The sequence below is a fragment of the Vitis riparia genome, chromosome 4 (assembly GCF_004353265.1).
Source record: "Vitis riparia cultivar Riparia Gloire de Montpellier isolate 1030 chromosome 4, EGFV_Vit.rip_1.0, whole genome shotgun sequence".
Classification (NCBI taxonomy): Eukaryota; Viridiplantae; Streptophyta; class Magnoliopsida; order Vitales; family Vitaceae; genus Vitis; species Vitis riparia.
The window spans coordinates 4,531,658-4,551,322 of NC_048434.1; the positions used below are offsets into that span (position 1 = coordinate 4,531,658).

The 19,665-nt window shown below is 35.0% G+C and overlaps 2 protein-coding genes and 1 non-coding gene across 3 annotated transcripts; 1 reads left to right on the forward strand and 2 right to left on the reverse strand.

The window, feature by feature from the left end:
- Positions 1-1,017: 1,017 nt before the first annotated feature.
- Positions 1,018-9,344, reverse strand: LOC117912064 (pleiotropic drug resistance protein 1-like). Its single transcript, XM_034826518.1, has 24 exons — positions 8,715-9,344; positions 8,173-8,293; positions 7,982-8,070; positions 7,816-7,900; positions 7,573-7,732; positions 7,400-7,476; positions 7,210-7,263; positions 7,018-7,108; positions 6,463-6,764; positions 6,084-6,365; positions 5,590-5,906; positions 5,344-5,504; positions 5,131-5,234; positions 4,891-5,047; positions 4,739-4,813; positions 4,493-4,650; positions 3,969-4,301; positions 3,546-3,836; positions 3,370-3,453; positions 3,147-3,280; positions 2,659-2,886; positions 2,377-2,548; positions 1,954-2,208; positions 1,018-1,873 (listed from the first exon to the last, which is right to left on the reverse strand). Exons 1-24 carry the CDS (start codon positions 9,035-9,037, stop codon positions 1,616-1,618), a joined length of 4,311 nt encoding a protein of 1,436 aa, XP_034682409.1. The 5' UTR covers positions 9,038-9,344; the 3' UTR covers positions 1,018-1,615.
- Positions 9,345-14,944: 5,600 nt separating this feature from the next.
- On the forward strand, positions 14,945-15,016 carry TRNAG-UCC. The gene has a single exon. It is a non-coding gene; the product is annotated as a tRNA-Gly (tRNA).
- A 748-nt stretch (positions 15,017-15,764) lies between these two features.
- On the reverse strand, positions 15,765-18,604 carry LOC117913544 (protein ECERIFERUM 26-like). Its single transcript, XM_034828542.1, has 2 exons — positions 18,171-18,604; positions 15,765-16,835 (listed from the first exon to the last, which is right to left on the reverse strand). Exons 1-2 carry the CDS (start codon positions 18,585-18,587, stop codon positions 15,903-15,905), a joined length of 1,350 nt encoding a protein of 449 aa, XP_034684433.1. The 5' UTR covers positions 18,588-18,604; the 3' UTR covers positions 15,765-15,902.
- Between the last annotated feature and the right edge of the window lie 1,061 nt (positions 18,605-19,665).

The window sequence follows — 19,665 nt, forward strand, 5'->3', positions numbered from 1 at the left end:
AAATTTCAGAGTTTTCATCTCCTTTTCCTACCTATTTTCTGGGCAAGCAAACGGATCCACGGGGAATAGCAAAAACCAAAATAACGAAAGTTTTCCACGGTTACAGTATCTTTCTCGGGTTTTGGAATGCAAAATCAAGGCAAGCTTCAGGTTTCTAGCCTGATTCTGTTGCTATCTCTGTTGTCATACCCATTGATTTCTACGAGTTGTTCTATCTCTCCTCGTGCATTTTCCCTTATATATATCTGTGTGTTTCAGATCCCGTCCTTCTAAGTGAGGCTACGAACAAGGACTGAGCCATAGCGATGATCATTTGGCTTTGAACTGGTACTCCTCTTCACCATATTGTATTTGGTTTGTTACTAATAAGAATGATCTCATTTTCCATTATTAGGAAGGCTTATACTGATGATATATCTAGATTTCTCCTTTTTATTCCTCTCTGTATCAGTTCAATAGATATAAATGGGATGATTACATAGATTGATGATTTGTAGTTCTCTCCCAAAAATTTAACCTATTGTTGAAAGCAGAAAAAGAAAATTGAAAACAAATGTAAAAAACAAATATCCACCCAAACTCTAAAACTCTTCCCTTTGGTCTTTGGAAGTTCCCTGATTTGTTTGAGAACCTGATTATCAGGTCAATTCTTGAGTTCTTTCCTTACATCTGATTTTCTTTCTTAATCTTCTTGTTTTAGTTGTCCCCGTTTTTCTGTTATAATTCCTGGCTAATTCCCAAGTATTTCACCCCCAGAAAAACATGTAGATGAAATATTAATTTTTTCTTGAAGAATCTGAATTTTGAGTATCACAGGAAATGCAAATTATTTACCCATTCAAAGGCATATCGCAAAGCCAACTATATTCCTACTGCTCCTTCTCAAAAGCCTGTACTCTCAACAGCCACATCTGCAGCGATGGGATATTCTTTTGCCCAATGAATAGAACAGTTGGATACATGCAACTCATGCTATTAAAATGGTCTTATTGCCTTCTCCTGAAACCGTAGAAAATCTTAAACAAATTGGGAACTGAGAATTAACCCTGTTGGGAATTTCATAAATCCTATGAGCCATTGTCAACTCTTAGGCCTCAGAAGACTGCCTTTTGGAGTTAAGGTCTCAGAAATACTGTTCTAAACATTATTACATAAGAATGATGTTCATGAGATCCTGACTGAGGTAGTATTCTAAAGGCTTTGTCCTCAATCCCAAAGTATTAAGTGGGAATTATACATTTTTTGTGGGGAGATGCCCTTGAATTCCTCGATCAAGGTTTTGCTTCTTCTGAATCCCTTCATTATTATAGTGACTCTCTCTCTCTCTCTCTCTCTCTCTCTCTCTCTCTCTCTCTCTACACATACACACATATATAAAGGTTTTCTGATCACATTCAATACATGCCAAGGGGATTAATTACATGGACTTGTAGAGTTCTTTGACAAAAACAGTCTCATTATAGGGAAAAAAAAAAAAAAAAAAATCAAGCAAACTCTATAATGTAAATCATATGTTGATGGTAATTTTTTTATTTATCTAGTGGCTGTAGATTCAAAAGGAAAAGAACAATGATTAAACCTTGTTCTAATTCATTTGTATTCCTCTATAGGCAACTTATCTTTTTTGGAAGTTAAATGCCTTTATTGAATAGGCAAAGGTGAATCCAAATAGCACAGGTATCCCTACTATAACAGCTGCAACAATTCCCAGAAAGTCATTTCTAAACCCAAAGTAACTCCTTACGAAGTCTTCTATTGTTTCACCTGTATCTAGTTTGTCCTTCATGTCGCCAAATTGTGAACCAATCAATCCATACAAAGTCCAAGAGATGGGGCAACACCAATAGTACCATCTCCACCACACAGGAATTCTCTGTCAAAGAAAAAGTTTTAGTCCTTATGCCTTGTTCTCAATTACTACAAAAGGTAATAGATAGGAATGATTGAACTTACTGTTCGTGGAACAATAAATCCTGAGAAAAGGTTCCATATTGCATAGAAGGCAGAGGAAATTATGGCAGCAATGTTGTGGTTTGGAGAGACAGCCACGGCCATCATTCCGTAGAAAGTGAAGTATAAGAAGGTGAAGTACATGAAAAAGATATACCAAAAGAACTTGGTCATGGTCCAGTCAAAACCAATCATGGCATACACTATAACTCCATAGATGATTGTCTGAATGAGTATGTATGGGAGCTCAATCATGACCTGCAAAGCAGGACTGTTGTCATGAATTTCTCAAAACTTTGGAGAACTCTTTGTTTATACTTAAAATAGATTCTCATTAAGCACAAATAAGCCACATGAATGACTCGATGAGTCTCCTATGGAAAAGTATACGTTGTCAAACTTCATGGACTAAGACAAGTAACTCACCTGTCCAAAGGCATATGGCAAAGCTGAATACATTCCAGCAGCTTTTTCTCTGTAAAAGACTGTTCTCTCAATGGCCACAACAGGCTGCACCGATGTGGCATTTTGTGCCCCAATAAAGAGAACAGCACAATACATGGAACCCATTGCATTGAAGAGATCCTGTTTCCTTTGCCTGCAACACCCAAAAATCATTATCAAATTATGGACTAGATATAATACAAATCTAAGATTCTTGATGGAATGATCACATCAGAGGTTTGGGCTTTTGTATATTTAGGTTACCTTCTAGAGCCAAGATCCCAGAATATCGTGCCAAACATTAAAGCTATGAAAGTTGTGAATAATAGTCTCACTGCTGTGTATGATGGGTTTCGCCAATATGACCAATGTTGCTTCCATAAGCAAGTCTTACATTGTGCGAAGAAAGATTGTGAATATTGAGTAGGGAAGTAAAGATCTTTTGAACCCGGAGGAGGTGTACTGAGTTCCTTGATCAATGCTTTGTTTCTCCTGAACCATTCACCATACAAATGAATAATTATAACAAAATCTTAGTGTATATCAGAAATTTTGGCATTCCTGAGGTTTTCAAGCCATTGCGAAATTGGAACATGTAAAAGCTTCTAAAAGTTCTGAAAATGTTCTGGAAATCATCAGGAATTTGGAATTCTGATTTTGAGTATGTCCAGTTTTGTGATAGGCATCAATACAGAAATTTAGAAGTATGGCATCCACCTTAGCCTGTTTCTGAAACATTGATGTGGTCCTACCTATATAGTTCAGAGTTCTTGTACACATCGGTGAAGTTAATGCCTAGAACTGCTTCTTGTGCTGCTGAAGTCACTTCCAACATCCAAGTTGCTGGATTGTAACCATCTTTTATCTTACTGACTCCATCAATTCCCTATGGAAACATAATAATACATGGCTTATTCCAGTAACAAGAGGCAAATATGGTGAATACCTAGAATCTCTTGTGTTTATTGACCTTACCTCAAAGTACTTAATCAGATGTGCAGAATGGTGGCCTAATGGGCCTGCATATATTTCTTCTCCTCCTCGTTTCAAAAGAAATAGCTGCAGTTTGACATTGAAATACTTAAACCTTGTATAAATCCAAGAAATGAAAACTAGTTATTGGTTCCATAACCACTAGAAAGATATCTTACCTCATCAAAAGCATCAAATATATCAATGCTTGGCTGGTGGATAGTGCACACCACAGTTCGTCCTGTGTCCACTGTGTTCCTCACTGTTCTCATCACTATTGCTGCTGCCCTGGCATCAAGCCCAGAGGTTGGTTCATCCATGAATATTATAGATGGGTTTGCTACAAGCTCGACTGCAACGGTCAGCCTCTTGCGCTGCTCGGTTGAGAGACCATCCACACCTGGCAATCCAACTAGTGCTTGCCTCAATGAATTCAGTTCCACAAGCTCCATTACCTCTTCAATGAACATCTGCAATCCATTAGTTAGCATGGAAGTTAAATTTATAGAATCTGGTATTCATTAACAACATAGAAATCTTTAATTTTGTATTAAAATCTATCTAATATCCTGTATGCTGGGCTGAAAGGGTTTGGATGTCACCTTTCTGGTTGCAGAATCAACTTCAGGAGGTAACCGAAGCCATGCAGAATAAAGCAAGGACTCATAGACTGTAACATGAGGAGAGTGGATATCAGTTTGCTCGCAATATCCTGATATGCGAGCAAATGTCTTTTGATTCTTTGGGTAACCAGATATCTTGATGCTTCCATCAATATATCCACCAGTTTTCCGGCCAGCCAATACATCCATTAGAGTGGTTTTTCCAGCACCACTAACACCCATTAAAGCCGTAAGGACTCCTGGCCTAAAAGAACCGCTCACGCCTTTCAAAAGTTCTAGTCGGTTCTCAGGTATGCCTTGTGCTTTCATTTCCTGCATAATGAAAAATCCAGCATATGGGAATTAGTAACTCAGATATCAAAACTAGGAGTTCCAAAAAAATCATGTATTATGCAGGATTCCTGGAAAATGGAGGCCAACGTTTCCGGGATGCCCTCCAAGTTTAGAACTTTTAAGTATCATTCTTGGTGCCTAAAACAGTTGGCTCTTAATCATAAAGATACCTGTGGCATATCTACTGCATATCGGATTTCATCAAAAGTAATGGAAAGAGGTTCAAAAGGAAGAATCATTCCCCTCTTCCTGTTTTGATCAGCATTGTTAAAGGACCCCACTCTTGCAGACAATGATCTGGATGATCCACTTCGAATTTTGTTTCCTCCTGCATATGTTTTTTTTCACATGGCTTCTGTTTTAGAAAATTTGAAGATTGAAGCAAAAGAAATTTATTTGGGAGATCACTAACTCACCAGTAGAGCTTGTTCCTCTTGATGATTGCTCAGTTAGGGTCTCTTCAGATAGAACTGTCTGATGCTTCCCATATGCTGCAGCAGATTGATCCAATTATCAGAACAATTACTCTAAGTTCTGAAAGTCCATAGATGAATGAAATGGAACTTACGATTGAGATAAGCTAGGGCCACAGTGAATAGGAAATTGAATAGGAGAACATATCCGATCAAAGCTCCTACTCCCAGCCAATACCAACGTGCCTCTGGGAAAATTCCTCGAGATTTCAAGACTAAAACACCTAACGGGTCTGTTGCATTTTCAGGAACCTACACATGAACATTTGCATAATAGTTTTAGCTGAAATTGATAGAGCTTATTGCCTGTTTTCTCTCATGAAATTAATGCCTACATGTCTCCAACTCTTCCCAAGGAATTCGTTCACAGCTATGGCATTCTGCCCGTACATCATAGGTGAAATCCAATAACCCCACATCCACCACGGCTTTACATCATCTTTTGATAAGAAAAAGAAAGCAGTTTTCATTGTTAAAGTCAAAGTCATTGTCATGAAGGAAAAAAGAACATGTTGTTTCCATTAAACTGAAAATTTTCTTTTTCTCACCTTTTGATAAGACGAATCCTCCCATAACTAAAACTGCAAGTAACGCAAATGAGCCAAATGTATTTGCGACTATGATGTTCCTTCCTAGTGCTGCCATGAGTCGAAGAAGTCCTGATGCCATCTGGTTAATACATAGGAGTAACAAGTACTGTCTGAAAAACCTGCCATTAAGCACATTCATCCAATCATGGAACCTCAAAATTTTAAGTGAGAAGCTGAATTCTAATTTTCTGTTTGTGGACTTACCTTTCAATGTTTGGATCAAAGCCAACAACATAATAAGTCATGAACACCCAAATGGCCACTTCTACAAGTGTGATTGGGATCTTGAGAATCCATGTGGGTAGAGAGAATGCCCATGAAGGATAGAAAAGTAGGTCCCTTTGTTTGTAAAAGACTGGAAGTTTCATGATTGTCAGGGCAAGCTCTGAAAATCCATTAAACATGATCATCATCAACGTGAAGAACATAGAACCCAAAAACATCCAGCCATCTGCTATCGTTTTCCGTGGCATCTCGGTTCTTAGAAATAATGTCATCATTATAAAAGCGAGAAGAATAAGCTGCACATGGAAAAAGAACAATGAATTACAAAAATTTGTTTGAAATCAAGAGCTGAACTCCATACAGCTATAAAATTTTGATCTTGTCGTTTATGAAATTTTTAGTATTTTGATGAATTCTCGGATTCATTTCAATTTTGAACAGAACTGAAAGTTTATTGCATCAATACTACTTACTTGGCACATTTTGAAAATGTAAACAAATGAGTTCCTTTTCATAAGCAAGAGTTCTCTTGATATGCAAGCTTTCAATAGTTCCTTCTTGCTAACACCATACTTCTTAGTCGTTAAAGCAGCGGTGTGGGCCTTGGCCTTGTCAAACGGAATAGCAAGTTCATCACCTAGCCTCCGACCAACATGAAACGATTGAAATGCTTCAGAAAATTCTGTGACGGTAACAAAACTATAAGGTTCATCTCTATGAGCCCAATACTGCTCTTGATCCTTCTTTGATGTCACCTATGGTAGTACCAAACCAAAAGGATCGTAAGTCCATTGGGTTGTAAAGATTAGTAATTGAAATGAGAAAGACAATGTGATTCAGAACTAAAATTACTTCTTGTAAGAAGTCAGCCACTCCTTTTCTCTCGGGACATTTGAAACCCATGTGTTCAAAGAACTCTAGCACATTTTCACGGGGACCTTGATACACAATTTGCCCATCAGAAAGGAGAATTATATCATCGAATAGGTTATAGGTTTCTGGTGCTGGCTGGAGGAGGGAGATAATAGCAGTTCCCTTGAGGATGTGGATGGACTGCCTGATTGAATTTACAATCTGAAAAGTAGTTGAACTGTCCAAACCAGTTGATATCTCATCCATGAAAAGTGCTTTAGCCGGTCCAACCAGCATCTCTCCTGTATCATATTCATCAGAAGTTTTAAAAGAATGAACTCTAGTGCTTGGTGAAGAATTCAGGATTAGGAATAATTTAGCAACACTAGTGATTCAAATTCAGGTATCACATGTGAAAATATCTTGAAGAAAATGAAATTCAGCTGTAATAACGAAACATGGCAAGAACCCAGAAACTGTCCATGATGAGAGATTGAGAGAGTGAGAGAGGATCACTTTATGATAAAATTAAAATGAGATATTTTATGTTTTTACCTGTTGTGAGTCGCCTTTTTTGCCCGCCAGAGATGCCTCGTACCATTTCATCCCCTACTATAGTATCAGCACAGACTTCAAGTCCCAAGATCTTCAGGTTTCAGAAACAGAAATAGAAACTACTAAGATTTTTGTTATATGTTTTTCTTCTCAAGACATTCCCATTAGCTTAGATTGAATTTAATTTGATACCTTGAGAATATAGTCTGTAATTACACTGCCCCCCTGCCCTTTTAGTGCTGCTGCCTTCATATAGATAACATACAAATATCTTTAGATTATAGAAGAATTGATTCATCCACAACAATGATTAGTGACTATAGGGATGAAAATGTCAAAAAGAATGATTCATATAAGGTTTTTTCTGATCAAAATTGATCACCTTCATATAAATATCAATATCTGGATCAGGCTTAATGTTTGCCACCTTCTCTCTTCTTGATAATTCTGCTAACATATCTGCAAATTTTCCAAATATGAAACAAATTGATTCATATCCATTAAAATTTTTTGGAGGGAGCAAAATGCATCTAAGTTGATGTCTTTGTAACTGACCATAACCGGTTCCAACACCTTGACATCTTGCTGAGAAAGCTAATGTTTCTCTGACAGTCATTTCTCCAATATGGAGATCATATTGACTTATGTAAGCTGAACTCCTCTGTGGAACAAACTCATCCATCCCATGGCCATTGTAGGAAACTCTCCCTGAAAGCTGAAAATTAACAAATACCCATATTATATAACACTAGTCAAACAATTCCCCAAAAACCTTAGTAATGAGAAGTGTTTTCTTACTTTCAGATCTGAGCCAAGTTTTCCTGCCAATGTCAATAATAATGTAGTCTTTCCAGAACTTGGCGGGCCTAAGAGTAATGTCATCCTGCAAATATTGATCAATGAATTGAGGAGTGGACTGTGCAGTGTCTAATTGGATGAATCCTAATCTAATTTGTCTTCTTACCTGCCAGGCTTGATGATTCCACTAACATCATGGAGGATTGGTAGTGGTTTTTTTCTACTTGGAAGAATGTGAAGATAATTCAAGAACCCCTTTAGGGAGAGAAAAATCATAGCATGAGATTGTTTGCAACTTAAAAGGTTAGAGCATAAGGTATACATATATAAATTAATATAATCTAAAAAATGAATTACCTCTAACATATTAGCAGAGAAATTGATTATTGTAGGTAGTGCTCTGCCTCCTATATATGCTTCTGCATCCACTGTTATATGCTCAAACCGAACTTCAATGGTTGGAATATCAAGTCCAACTCTGTTTTAGACAATTAGAAACCAACATAAATACATCATACAAAAAGGCTTCATAGAAAAGAAGAAAAAGAAAATAGCTCAGAATCTCTAGTATTGATGTCATATTATGAGCAAAAGTTTTAAAAATTTTATGGACATCCTTCTGTTTTAAATATGAAAAGCAGAGAGACACCATAATAATTAGATTATTAAAAACAATGCTTCTGACACAAAAGAACAGATGAGCATCAAAAGTCCAGATCAATCTGCAAGTTCAAGAACTGAAATTTTCCAACTTTTATAATTTTGGAAAGAAAGAAAACCTACATTCATACATCATAACAAAAATGCATCAAATGCGAAAGAAAAAAGTTGCAGGACTTTCAAACAACCAAATCCTTTTTGAAGTTGAAGATTTGAGACTATTTTTTTGTGAAGCTTACCGATCAATGCGCTCCTTGAGTTTTAACAAGAACTTCTCATTATCTTCCTCTGCTATTTTCACAAGCCTCTCTAACAAATTCTTTTTCTCAATCAACCCAAGACTTGTTATGTCAATTTCTCTTGCTTTTCCCTCTTCTTCAGCAAGTATGCCCCTCCTTATACGTAGATATGTTGGAAGTTTCTCTATAGCAGCCCATTTAAGTGCTTCTTCATCGTCTTCATCTCGAGAAGACCTTGAGAAAACTTCCATGCCACTGTTCCTCCATATGTTAGAACTGCTCAGACGTGCACTGTTGACTCTGTACACATCGCTACTCTCCATTTGGGCCAATCTATTCTACAGTATTCGGCGAAACCTAAAAGATCACAGTAGGTTTTCTCTAAGTTTCATGCCAAATAGGGTTATATTTATGAATTTTAGAGCTGGTGCAGCTCAAATTCAGATATGGAACGGCTTCTCTCTCTCTATCTATCTATCTCACATACTTTTTTGGATAAGTATCTCTCTCTCTCTCTCTCTCTCTCTCTCTCACATACAAACAACAGAACTGAGAAATGTTTCTCTCTGTTCCTTGCTGTCTTTCTGTTCCTCAGTTGGAGGATTATGAGAACATTTGAATTTGTTTGAGGAGAGTGATGAGAGAGGGGTACATATATAGCCTTAGAGGACCTACAAAAGGGTCAATTTTTTCATACTTTATTATATTGTGACCATAAAAACAGAGAAAAATGCATATACTATTGAAAAGTTAGAAGTTCATCAAAATGTACTAAGATGCTCACTTTTACCTTTTTATTTTTATTTTATTTTGTATTACTTATTTCATTTTCCTCCGTAGAAGGTCTATCATCTTCAAACTTTTTAACCAAAGTTCTAATTTTCTGGGGAAATTTTTCTTGGTGCTGAATCAGCTTCCATTTCCCAAATTCTGTGTTCATTCCACTACTTTTATCATATTCCTACCAAATTTTCATAATCTAGAAACAAAAAAAGAAAATAAAAACATTGAAGGGGTTTGAAACATTCCCTAGAAAATAAAAAATGAAATACCAAAGCTTTTGTCAACCAAATTTAGCCTCACTTCAGTTAGATTTCTTTGAAAGTTGAGGACTGCAGTACCATCATCAGGGACTGGTCTATATATGTACACACATCATGTTTTGGTTAATCCTTTGACTTTAATGGGCTCTTCTCTGTCAAATTAATATTCTTCTCTCTTTTTGAGAGAAGGGAGCTACTACTAGTAGATCCATTGATGAGAAAGATTCTTCCAAGGAAACGAAAAAGAAAATGGAAATGGAAACATATGATGATGTCCTGTTTAGGACCTTCCTTGCATTACACTAATTCCTGGAGGGGCCATTATTTTATCATTTGTTCTCGATTAATGCAAGTATCTCAAGGTGTTCTCCATTGAGGTCATGATGCCATTATTTAAATCATGCATTATTTTTCTAATTTTTGAATCCTGCTATGTCCAAAGTCTCTCTCTCTCTCTCTCTCTCTCTCTCTCTCTCTTTTAATCAGTGTTAGATTTAAATACTGTAACATTTAGATCAACTAGCCATGAGGCACATGCAACATGTCTGATGTTGTAATAGAAAATAAATCTAGCTTCTTTCCATGGTGGTTTCCCTTTTCTTTACTTAATTGTTTATTATTTATTTTAAAATTTTGCAGCATAAGGAAGAGAAGGAAATTCTTTTAAAAGGCACTTCATTAATTGGGTTGAAATTTACAATAAATATATTTCTCTATTTGACTGTTCCCTTATTTTTTGTTCTTTTCCAACAAGTTAATGGTTGAAAAACTAACTTAAAGTTCAAATTCACATTTCTGGATGCACAACACATTGTGAATTACTCTGCAACAACTGTTTTATCTTTTAATACATAGAAAATCTTAATTGTAAATTATAAAGTGCCAGCTAAAACTTAAGTAGCACCTTTCGAAGGACTCTATGCAAAAAAAAAAAAAAAAGAAAAAAGAAAAAAAGAAGGCCAAATAAAAAATGACTTTCCATGTCAAATGTCAAAAGGTTGGGTGAAGGTGTATGTAGAATGGCGGATAGAAATTGATTTATTGAGTCACTAACAAATCTTTTTGAGATCTCCCCCTATTTTAGTGCAATGCATGTCCTTGCAGATGCTTGAATTGGAAAAAATCCTCTGTTAACAGCTAAAGTACAGTTTATGGCTGAGATGATCTGCTCTGCCATCTTAACAGCTCAGATCTCTTCTCATCCTTCGAGGGTTTGAGCTTCTAGAAACAAAAAGGGTGCCCACTCATTTGGTCTACAGATTCCTCCACATTCAGAAGTCAACAGGTCATTTTTTTTAGTAAAGAGGTTTTATTCTCTTTTAAGTTTTTCTCATTGAACAGAAAACTCTTCTTGGAAAGCAAATGAAAGAAGTGGAAGGCTAAAAACAACTATGCTTACTTAAGCTTTCAGAGGTTTGAGCCTTAAGCACAAAAATAGTGCCAAATCCTTTTGGACTTCTGATTTCTCCACATTCATTAGTCAAAAGCTTGTCTTCTTATTTCTTTCTTTTTCTTAAGCATTATGTTTGTGTTATTGTTTTTGTTTAACTTCTTAAAGCTTATCTCAATGAAGAGAAGCTATTTCTTTGACAACCGACAAAGGAACAGGATGGCTAAACATTATTGTGCTCTCTCCAGCTTCATCTTACTTCATTTTCCATGCATTTTCCCTATCGTTTCCTTGGGAAAGAATTTCTCTCTGTTCTTTCTTGAGAAAGAAGTAAAACACACCTCACATGGTCATGTCACCTTTTCTTATGGTCAAAGGCTGCTATTTCTTCCAGGAGAATGATAAATTCTCCTAATCACTTCTTCCACAGATAAGAATAACATGCCTTTGTATACAACTAAAATCTGTGTCTGATTCCTTACTAGGAGAATCTATTCAAAGAGAAGAGTATTACTCTTATTGTGATTGGGTGATGGTCAATAGTCATAAAAATAGCAGTTTATGCTAAATTATTTGCATTGTTTCTTCTTTAGATGGTTTCATTCTATAATTAGAATGGTGATAAGATGGACCCAGTTTTTTGATTTGTGAAATCTTTTTGTCTGTTATGAACTTCCAGTTATGACAAGGCTTGGTAGGATTAGCAATGGTTAAAATTAATGTCAGAATAAATGATTATTTTGTTCTGGAATTAATAGAAAAAGTTGATTATTTTAGAGAATCCAAGAAGAGATATTCATTAGCTACCTTCATTTTAAAATTCTTAGAAGGGAGGAAAAGGAAAAGTTGCAACCATCCGATTTAAGCCTTCACTAGCTTTCCCACATTTGGACACCTAATGGTCATGAAAGTCAGACACCTTTAATCCTATGTTAGTTATTGAATTAATGAACTCAATTTAAGAGGTCAACTGTGCCAAAAAAACCAGTATGATTGTATCATTATTGTGAGTGACTTCATCAAATTAGCAAAAAATTTATAAACCCTACTTAAGTTATATGCAAAACACCCAATCCCGACAGTCAATGCTTCTGTTTCAGTGCTATCTAGATTTTCATTTGGATATCCAATATCCACCACCTATGCAAAATCTGACCAAAAACCAACATCAGTACCATCTTGATCTTAGATCAAGGTCCCATGTGTACAAAATCCCCATGGATCCGGAGAAGATTTGTCGGTCCATAGTCAACAATTTTCTTAATTTTACATGTATAAACTTGTTCATTTATATGTGAATTATTATTTGATTCAGGGCACATGCCCCTAAATTGGGTGTGTGGTAACATGAACTATGCTACATTGTACATATTCACCTTATTTGACGCTCACAACATTGTTTGAAACTGTTAAATAATCCATATCTCATGCTTATCATTTTTTTTATAAGATAATACCCTGGATTAGCATGAAATGGCATGATCCCATTTTAGTCGGAGGCAAGTCTGACATTAAAATATTACTCTATTGCTAAACTGGTTCTTAGGGGGCAGAACTTTTATTATTTTAAGTCTTCATTTATTACTATATTTTGTTTGTAATATCAATATATAGAATAGAAAAATAGTTTAGTGTTATTTAAGCTTTGTTCTGGTTGACTGTCATTCAATGGCAATTTTGAATTTCTTTGTTCATCAAGTATTCATTGTCTGTTTGTATTTTGCTTTTATTAAATGAGACTATTGCAAGTTGATGATAGGACAAGAATGGAATAAGGAGATGGTTTGCTCCACGCCAAATATTGTGTAATGGAATCTTCTGTGAAAGAAAATCTGGAGTTTGGCAGATATGAAAAGTTTCTTTTGTTGTAGCCATTGCAGCTGAAAATTGCAGTGGGAGGTGTCTGATTTCCCTTTAAAGATTAAGAAGTGAAAGTATCATTAGGTGGCACCAAGTGATTGAATGAAATAAGTAGTTTGTTTCATATATTGAAAGGTTTCTAAGCTTATGGGTAGGTTGAATGTAATAAATAATGTTGTTCCATATGTTGAAAGTCTCTAGGCTTCTGGGTATGTTGGTGCCTTAATGGCTGGACCACCTTCAAAGAACATAGTCTAATAGGGAGCCCCATTGAGGATATAAGCCATTGGGCTTGAGCATATTCTATGATCAATCATCAGATTCCTTTATGCTAAGTGCCACACATCCAATATAGAAATTGATGTGAAAGATGAGTTTTGGAAGAGAGTGATTTTTTTTATTAAGGATGACTATGAGACATGTGGAACAAACCTACCAAAAAAAAACAAAAAAAACCAGAGACATGTTGAACAAATGTGATCAACTTTGTCTTAACTCTCATTTTCTATAACTTTTTCTAGGTAGGGATTAACTTATTCTGAGATGTAAAATTTTTTAAAATCATACTAAAAGATGCTTCTCTATTCAACCCAATGTTTTCCATATATGCTAATATTCTCGAAGAAGCTCAAAGAGAGTAGTGAGCTCAATTGGAATCTTTTGTACATTTGGTTTGTTGTTATTTTGTGATGTGTATATATGTATACATCGCTAATTGATAGAATATCACCATGATCACTATTAGGAAAAATCCAAACCTTCAAAATAATTCAAATATAGAAATAAATTTTAATGGAATAGATAATTTTTTTTTTTCCTTTTTGTAAAATCAAATTGGCATGCAAACCAAGCAATAAGCAAATGAAATAGGAAAAATAAATCAATGTGATACACAAAGATCAAGATGCATGTGAGACATCCTCTAATATGACAAGAAATACATGAAGTCTGCTGAAATCTTCCAATAATATCAATTAATGGGTTACAACTAGTTCTTCAATAATAAAAACCAATTATTAAATAATTATCCAACGGTGAATTTTAGTAAATATTATCAAATTCAAACGGATTTCACTAAGATATAAGTAATAAAAGAGGCAAAACAATGATTTAAATCAATAGATGAATTGTCACTAGCAACACACTGAAATTTTAATAAGAGTCACTATTTTTTTCTTTTCTCTCTCTCCATTTTTTCAACTCTTAGGTGTTGCACAACCCTCCTTTTTCTCTCATTTTTATTTATTTAAGTTAGTGGATCCTACCACTACCATGTTCCCAACAATCATCGACATTGTTAATGTTTTGATTTTGATCATAAAGATCGTAGAATGGGGTTGGATGATTCCTATATTTATACTCTTTTCAATCTTTCTTTTCTTAAACTACTCTCATGTTATATAACAATTGAAGGTTTGAAAATCCTTGATATAAGTGGCTAGACATAACCTTGAAATAATCATCGTATGGTGTAGTTATTAATATTGATGTCTCAACATTGAATAGGTCTTTGTTTGTTTGACATTTGGATAGAGATGGATGTAAAATTATTATTCAAATTTAATAGTTTAGATAAAAGTTAAAAAACTTTTTGATTTCAAATTTTAAGTGAACTAAAGAATTCAAACAAAAGACAAAGAAAACATAAGCAATATTTTGTAAATGTTACGAGACTAAATTAATAAGGGAGGGATGAATGTGTACCTTTTCATTGTTCTAAGGGTTAAACCAATTATAAGATTGCACTTTATGTGTCGGATGGAAAAGGTATTGAATGGTGCTTTGTTTCATCACAATGTTGATCTAATGTTCAATTCAGAATCTTAGGCACAGATTTTGAAAAACCTATACAACCTTATTTTTGGGTAAATTTTATATGTATCTCTAGTAAATATTTAGAATTTTAATAGATCCATAAATAACTACATCATCATCCAGCGTTTGTAGTCCAACGGTTAGGATAATTGCCTTCCAAGCAATAGACCCGGGTTCGACTCCCGGCAGACGCATCTACCATTTTGGTTTATGCGAATCTTTATATGCTTCAGTTTTGTTTTTAGGGTAGCATAAGAGAAATGGTGAAGCAGAAAGCAGTGGTTCCCACTGGCCCCATTCCATGTGGGGTTATGGTTGAAGGCATGCATGAACTTGGAAGCGTTCATGGAGATTGGTGGTGGGTAGGGAGGGAACAAAATCAAGTTTGGAAATATGCTCATAGTCATCAATCACAAGATGCTCTCCACACTCATCTCAATCTCTTTATACTAATTAATTTAATGGAGGTTGAGCTTCTGCCTTACTGATATCACATTACGTTCAGTACTTAAATAGAATGCTCCTGAACCTGTCAAGCATATAATGAATTGTTTTCTGTTTCTATATATACATTAAACAATTCAATACTCCAAATGACTTCAGCCATGAAATCAGCAGATTATGGGGCAGGTCATTCAAACTGAAGTTGTTGCTGGCTTTTGCGACCATGACACCCCATTCCCAAATAAAGCTATTATACAGACACGCCTACTTTTGATCTTTCCTTTTAAAATTTTTTAATTTGGCATCTCAAAAAAATAAAGTATTGGAAATAATTCAAAGTTAGTAGGAAAGAGATATCATTGTGATTCCTTTCTGCTCCTGTATGAGGGAGTGCTTATAGGTATATGATTGATTCTGTAGAATAAATCTTGGTTTCCATTTTGAAAAACTGATTCGAGTATGTATAGAGAAGGTTGGCCATGGGCACTACAACCACCAGGACAAACTCAATTGCTAACCCATATTAATTCATGGACACTTGATCAAATTTTCTTGCATGCCAAACAGTACTTCCTTGGTTTAAGGGTCTTAGAGAAATACAAACTAGTCTGCATATTCTTTTCTTGTCTTTGAACATTAGTTTTTGTTGAATCCCATTAAGATAGTAGGGGAAAAGCTTAAAACAAGAACATCTTTACACAGCTTAACAGCCTCATTCTCTGGAAGTGTAACCATTACCACCCTGCTCAATGGTCCTTCCTCTGGTGGCGCTGGAAGGATCAAAACCTGCCCCTCTGTGGACACTGGCTCCATGTGATATGAAACCCTAACCGGTGCATACCCTTCTTCAAACATGGCTGAATATGGTTCCACATCCTCTAAGTTTGTACAAATGAGATGATCACAACCACCCATCAGTACCGAAAATCGGTCACTATTACACTCCAGCCATTGGATTAAATCCATGATCCCCTCACTGTCCATCTTCTCCATCACTCCTCGTATAGCCATAGCAGCTTTTGATATTTCATGTCCATTGAAATCCCCTCCATGCACAGAATTGTACACCATGCAGTTGCCAAAGAACCCTTCATCTAAACCTAAGATCTTTCTCATATCTAAGCAGATAGACATGTTTATAAGCCCTTCTCTCCGTCCTTTGACATTACTAATACAAGTCCAGAGCAGCCCAGCTAGAGCCTCAAATGGGGAGGGAAATATTGGGGTCCCATGGGCTTCAGGATGAGTTCTGGCCATTTCCATGCAGGCTTGCACCGTAGGGTTTGTAAATAGTAGGGCTATTGTTGTGTATTTTGTGTTGGTGACAGGGGTTGAGTTGTCTAGGGAGGATTTGTAATGGTTGATTAAGTGGGTGTAGGGGTTGTGGTTGATACTATTGACTGGCCTAATTAGTGGCAAGGAGGAGTGAAAGAGAGGGGGATTAGGCATTTCACCTAGTAACGAGGTGTCGGCCCAGGCCTTAATAATCATGGTTGCGCAAATGGGATCGGCTAGAAGATGGGTGCAGCTAAAGCCAATTGCTAGCCCACCTTCTGCAAATTCAGTCAGCTGCAATGCAAAAACAGAAGTCACTATTATTAAGAAAACGTTTTCTATTATTAAGACCGGTTAATACATTTGAATTGTTTTCAAATTTTCACTTATTTTAAAAAATAATTATATAAATATAGAGAGGGATAAAAAATAAAGCAATGAATATAAGACAGGTTTAAAAAACATTTAAAACATTTAAAATAGGCCACAAAATTTTAGTTATACAAATTATTATAAAAATAGTTCTAAAAGATTAAAGGTATATTTAGTAACTATTTTAAAAAATAATTTTGAAAAATAGTTTTTGAGAACAGTTTTTGAAAACTATTATTTAATTTTTATAGACCCAAAATCTGTTTAGAAACATTTAATATGTTTTTAACATTTTTATTTTAAAAATAAGTTTTATATACAATATTTTTTTTTAATCATTCTATATGTCTGTATAATTATTTCTTAAAACAACTCTCAAAAAACAAGTAAAAACAGTAAACTAAAAGATCTTATTTGAAAACTCTTTGTTTTATATTTTTAAAATACAAAACGGTTTTTGGTTGTCAAACATATTTTCTATGTTTTTTATTCTGAAAAATAGAAAACTATTAAAAAACAATTTACTAAAAGGCACTAAGTCTCTACTTGGTAACTGTTATTAAAAACAATTTTTTATTCCTTAAAACAAAGAAAGCAAAAAAAAAAAAAAAAAAAAAAACATATTTAACAATAAAAAAAATAAAAAATAGATTTCTATTCTTAAAAACAGAAACTAAAAATTTTTAAAGAATATATTTTAGTTATTTTAAACTATTTTTATTAGTCTTTTTTAGGGCTGTTATAAAAATTAATTATATAAATGTAGAAAATGATTAAAAATAAAAGATTTATAAATGTTATTTTTAAAAATATTTAAAAACATGAAAAATATGTCAAAAATATTTTGATTTCAAACAAACTTTTGTTCTATAAAATATCGAAAAATGGTTTTGATAAAAAAACTATTCTTAAAAACTATATTTTAAAATTATTTTCGAAATCACTTTTCAGATAGGTTTAAAGTGCGTTTGATAGTGATTTTATGAAGTGTTTTTAATATTTTTAACACTTAAATTTTTTTATCTTTTAAGTATTAAAGATGTTATAAATACTTCTTAAAATTATTATTAAACACGCTCCTAATGAACACACTTTTCAAGCATTGCCTGATTATGATTCTCTGCATTTCCAAAAAAATAAAAAACCATGTAGAATTGCATCAAAATCATCCACAAAAATTATATTACAAAAGTTATTTTGAACTTGGCTTGAACACAGATGGAAAATGGATTCATTCATATTCGAATTAAACTTTACCTGAACATAGAAGGTGGACCAGAAGTAGATTTTATGGAACATGTCCTCCCAGTGAACAAGCTTAAGCTCCTTCTCCCTATCCACACTCTTCAACCACTCCCCCACACTCCCTTTAGCTCTCGCTTCAACCATTCTAACACCCGCATCATTGCACTTGACCACCCATTGTCCTTCTTCGTTTCTTTGCAACCGTCCGGTCACCATTGGGAAACTAGTAAGCATTTCGGATATAGTCTCTCTGAGCCTCTTGGTCACTTCTCCAACCTCTCTCCCTGGTGGGGTTCGGTAATAGTAAACAATACGGACACGGTTGTGTTCCATGGCACGGTCGAGGGCCGATAGGGGGTGTGTTTTTCCGGGTTGAACCGGTTTTGTGCTGACCACCGTGCGCTTGCAGATGTACGAAATGTCGGCCATTGATGAATTCTTGGGAAAATGCATGTAGTTTTATAATTGATTGTGTTTCTTTTTGTGGAATTTTATGGTAAGAAATGAAGTAGAGTTTGGAGGGACAATACTTGACGGTTAGCAGGAAAAGCTACCACACTTTCATTGGGAAAATGACTATTTCATGATCCTTAGAAGTTGTTAGGAGGTCCCTTACAGTTGGTCCGGATCCCTATATGGTGGGACTCCACTCCACTGCAGTCTCATGAACCGAAATTCCTGCGGGAACCAAATGGGCCCTATGAGTCTCCCAGTACCAATCTTCGAAGTCGTAAAAATTACTTCAGCCATACATGGTGACAATGAAGTTTTGCCAATGATTTGCACCTCAGTACTTATCATTTGGAAATTGAATAATTAGATATGTGAGTGCGTTAGTTAGATTGAAACTTCCGACTCAAAAACACTGAAGTGTTCTCTCGATCTGTGTCTACCAAATCCTCCTTCGAACTACTTACCTAATAAAGAACTTCAAGGTGTTGAAAGTGCTTAGGGACAAAGATATTTAGTTGATGTATGAAATTGAATTAAATCGGGTTTTTTCAAATTTATGAAAATCTTTTGAAGAAGCTTTGGGAGACTTGGACAGCTATTTTTATGATTGAGTATTTTCGTGCCCTATTACAAGATCATTCCAGATTTACGTGGGATCGATCCATTTGCTGCTAAATCATTTTTCAACCATTGGACCAAGGGTTTCCTTCCTATTTAAACCCAAAAGTTCCATTCTAGGGCTAGGGAACTTAGCCCCCTAGCATTCTAAGTGAGTGTGTTTGTTTCCGAAGGAAATCCAACCCATTTTGAAGTTCAAAATTATTTTTTATTAAAGCATGGACTGATTCATTTTTTCTTTCATCTATTCTCTCTTTGTTGTTATTTGATTGGGGTAAAATCTACTTTCTTCTTGTGTGAATTCAAGAAAAGCCTAAGATTAAGCTTGGTATGCATTCCCAGTGTACTTCAAAAGAGTAAGACGTGTGAAGTTGAAGTTAGAAGATATTAATCAAGTAATCCAAAAAGGATAAGTAAACTTGAGTTAGGTAAAACC

Excerpts from the sequence above, each read along its gene's own strand:
- LOC117913544 (XM_034828542.1), bottom strand. The coding sequence starts at position 18,587 with ATGGCCGACATTTCGTACATCTGCAAGCGCACGGTGGTCAGCACAAAA. Across the intron at positions 16,836-18,170 it reads GGTCCACCTTCTATGTTCAG|CTGACTGAATTTGCAGAAGG; the intron begins GTAAAGTTTAAT and ends TTTGCATTGCAG.
- LOC117912064 (XM_034826518.1), bottom strand. The coding sequence starts at position 9,037 with ATGGAGAGTAGCGATGTGTACAGAGTCAACAGTGCACGTCTGAGCAGT. Across the intron at positions 3,454-3,545 it reads TATTTGATGCTTTTGATGAG|CTATTTCTTTTGAAACGAGG; the intron begins GTAAGATATCTT and ends GTCAAACTGCAG. Across the intron at positions 2,209-2,376 it reads TGCCATATGCCTTTGGACAG|GTCATGATTGAGCTCCCATA; the intron begins GTGAGTTACTTG and ends CCTGCTTTGCAG.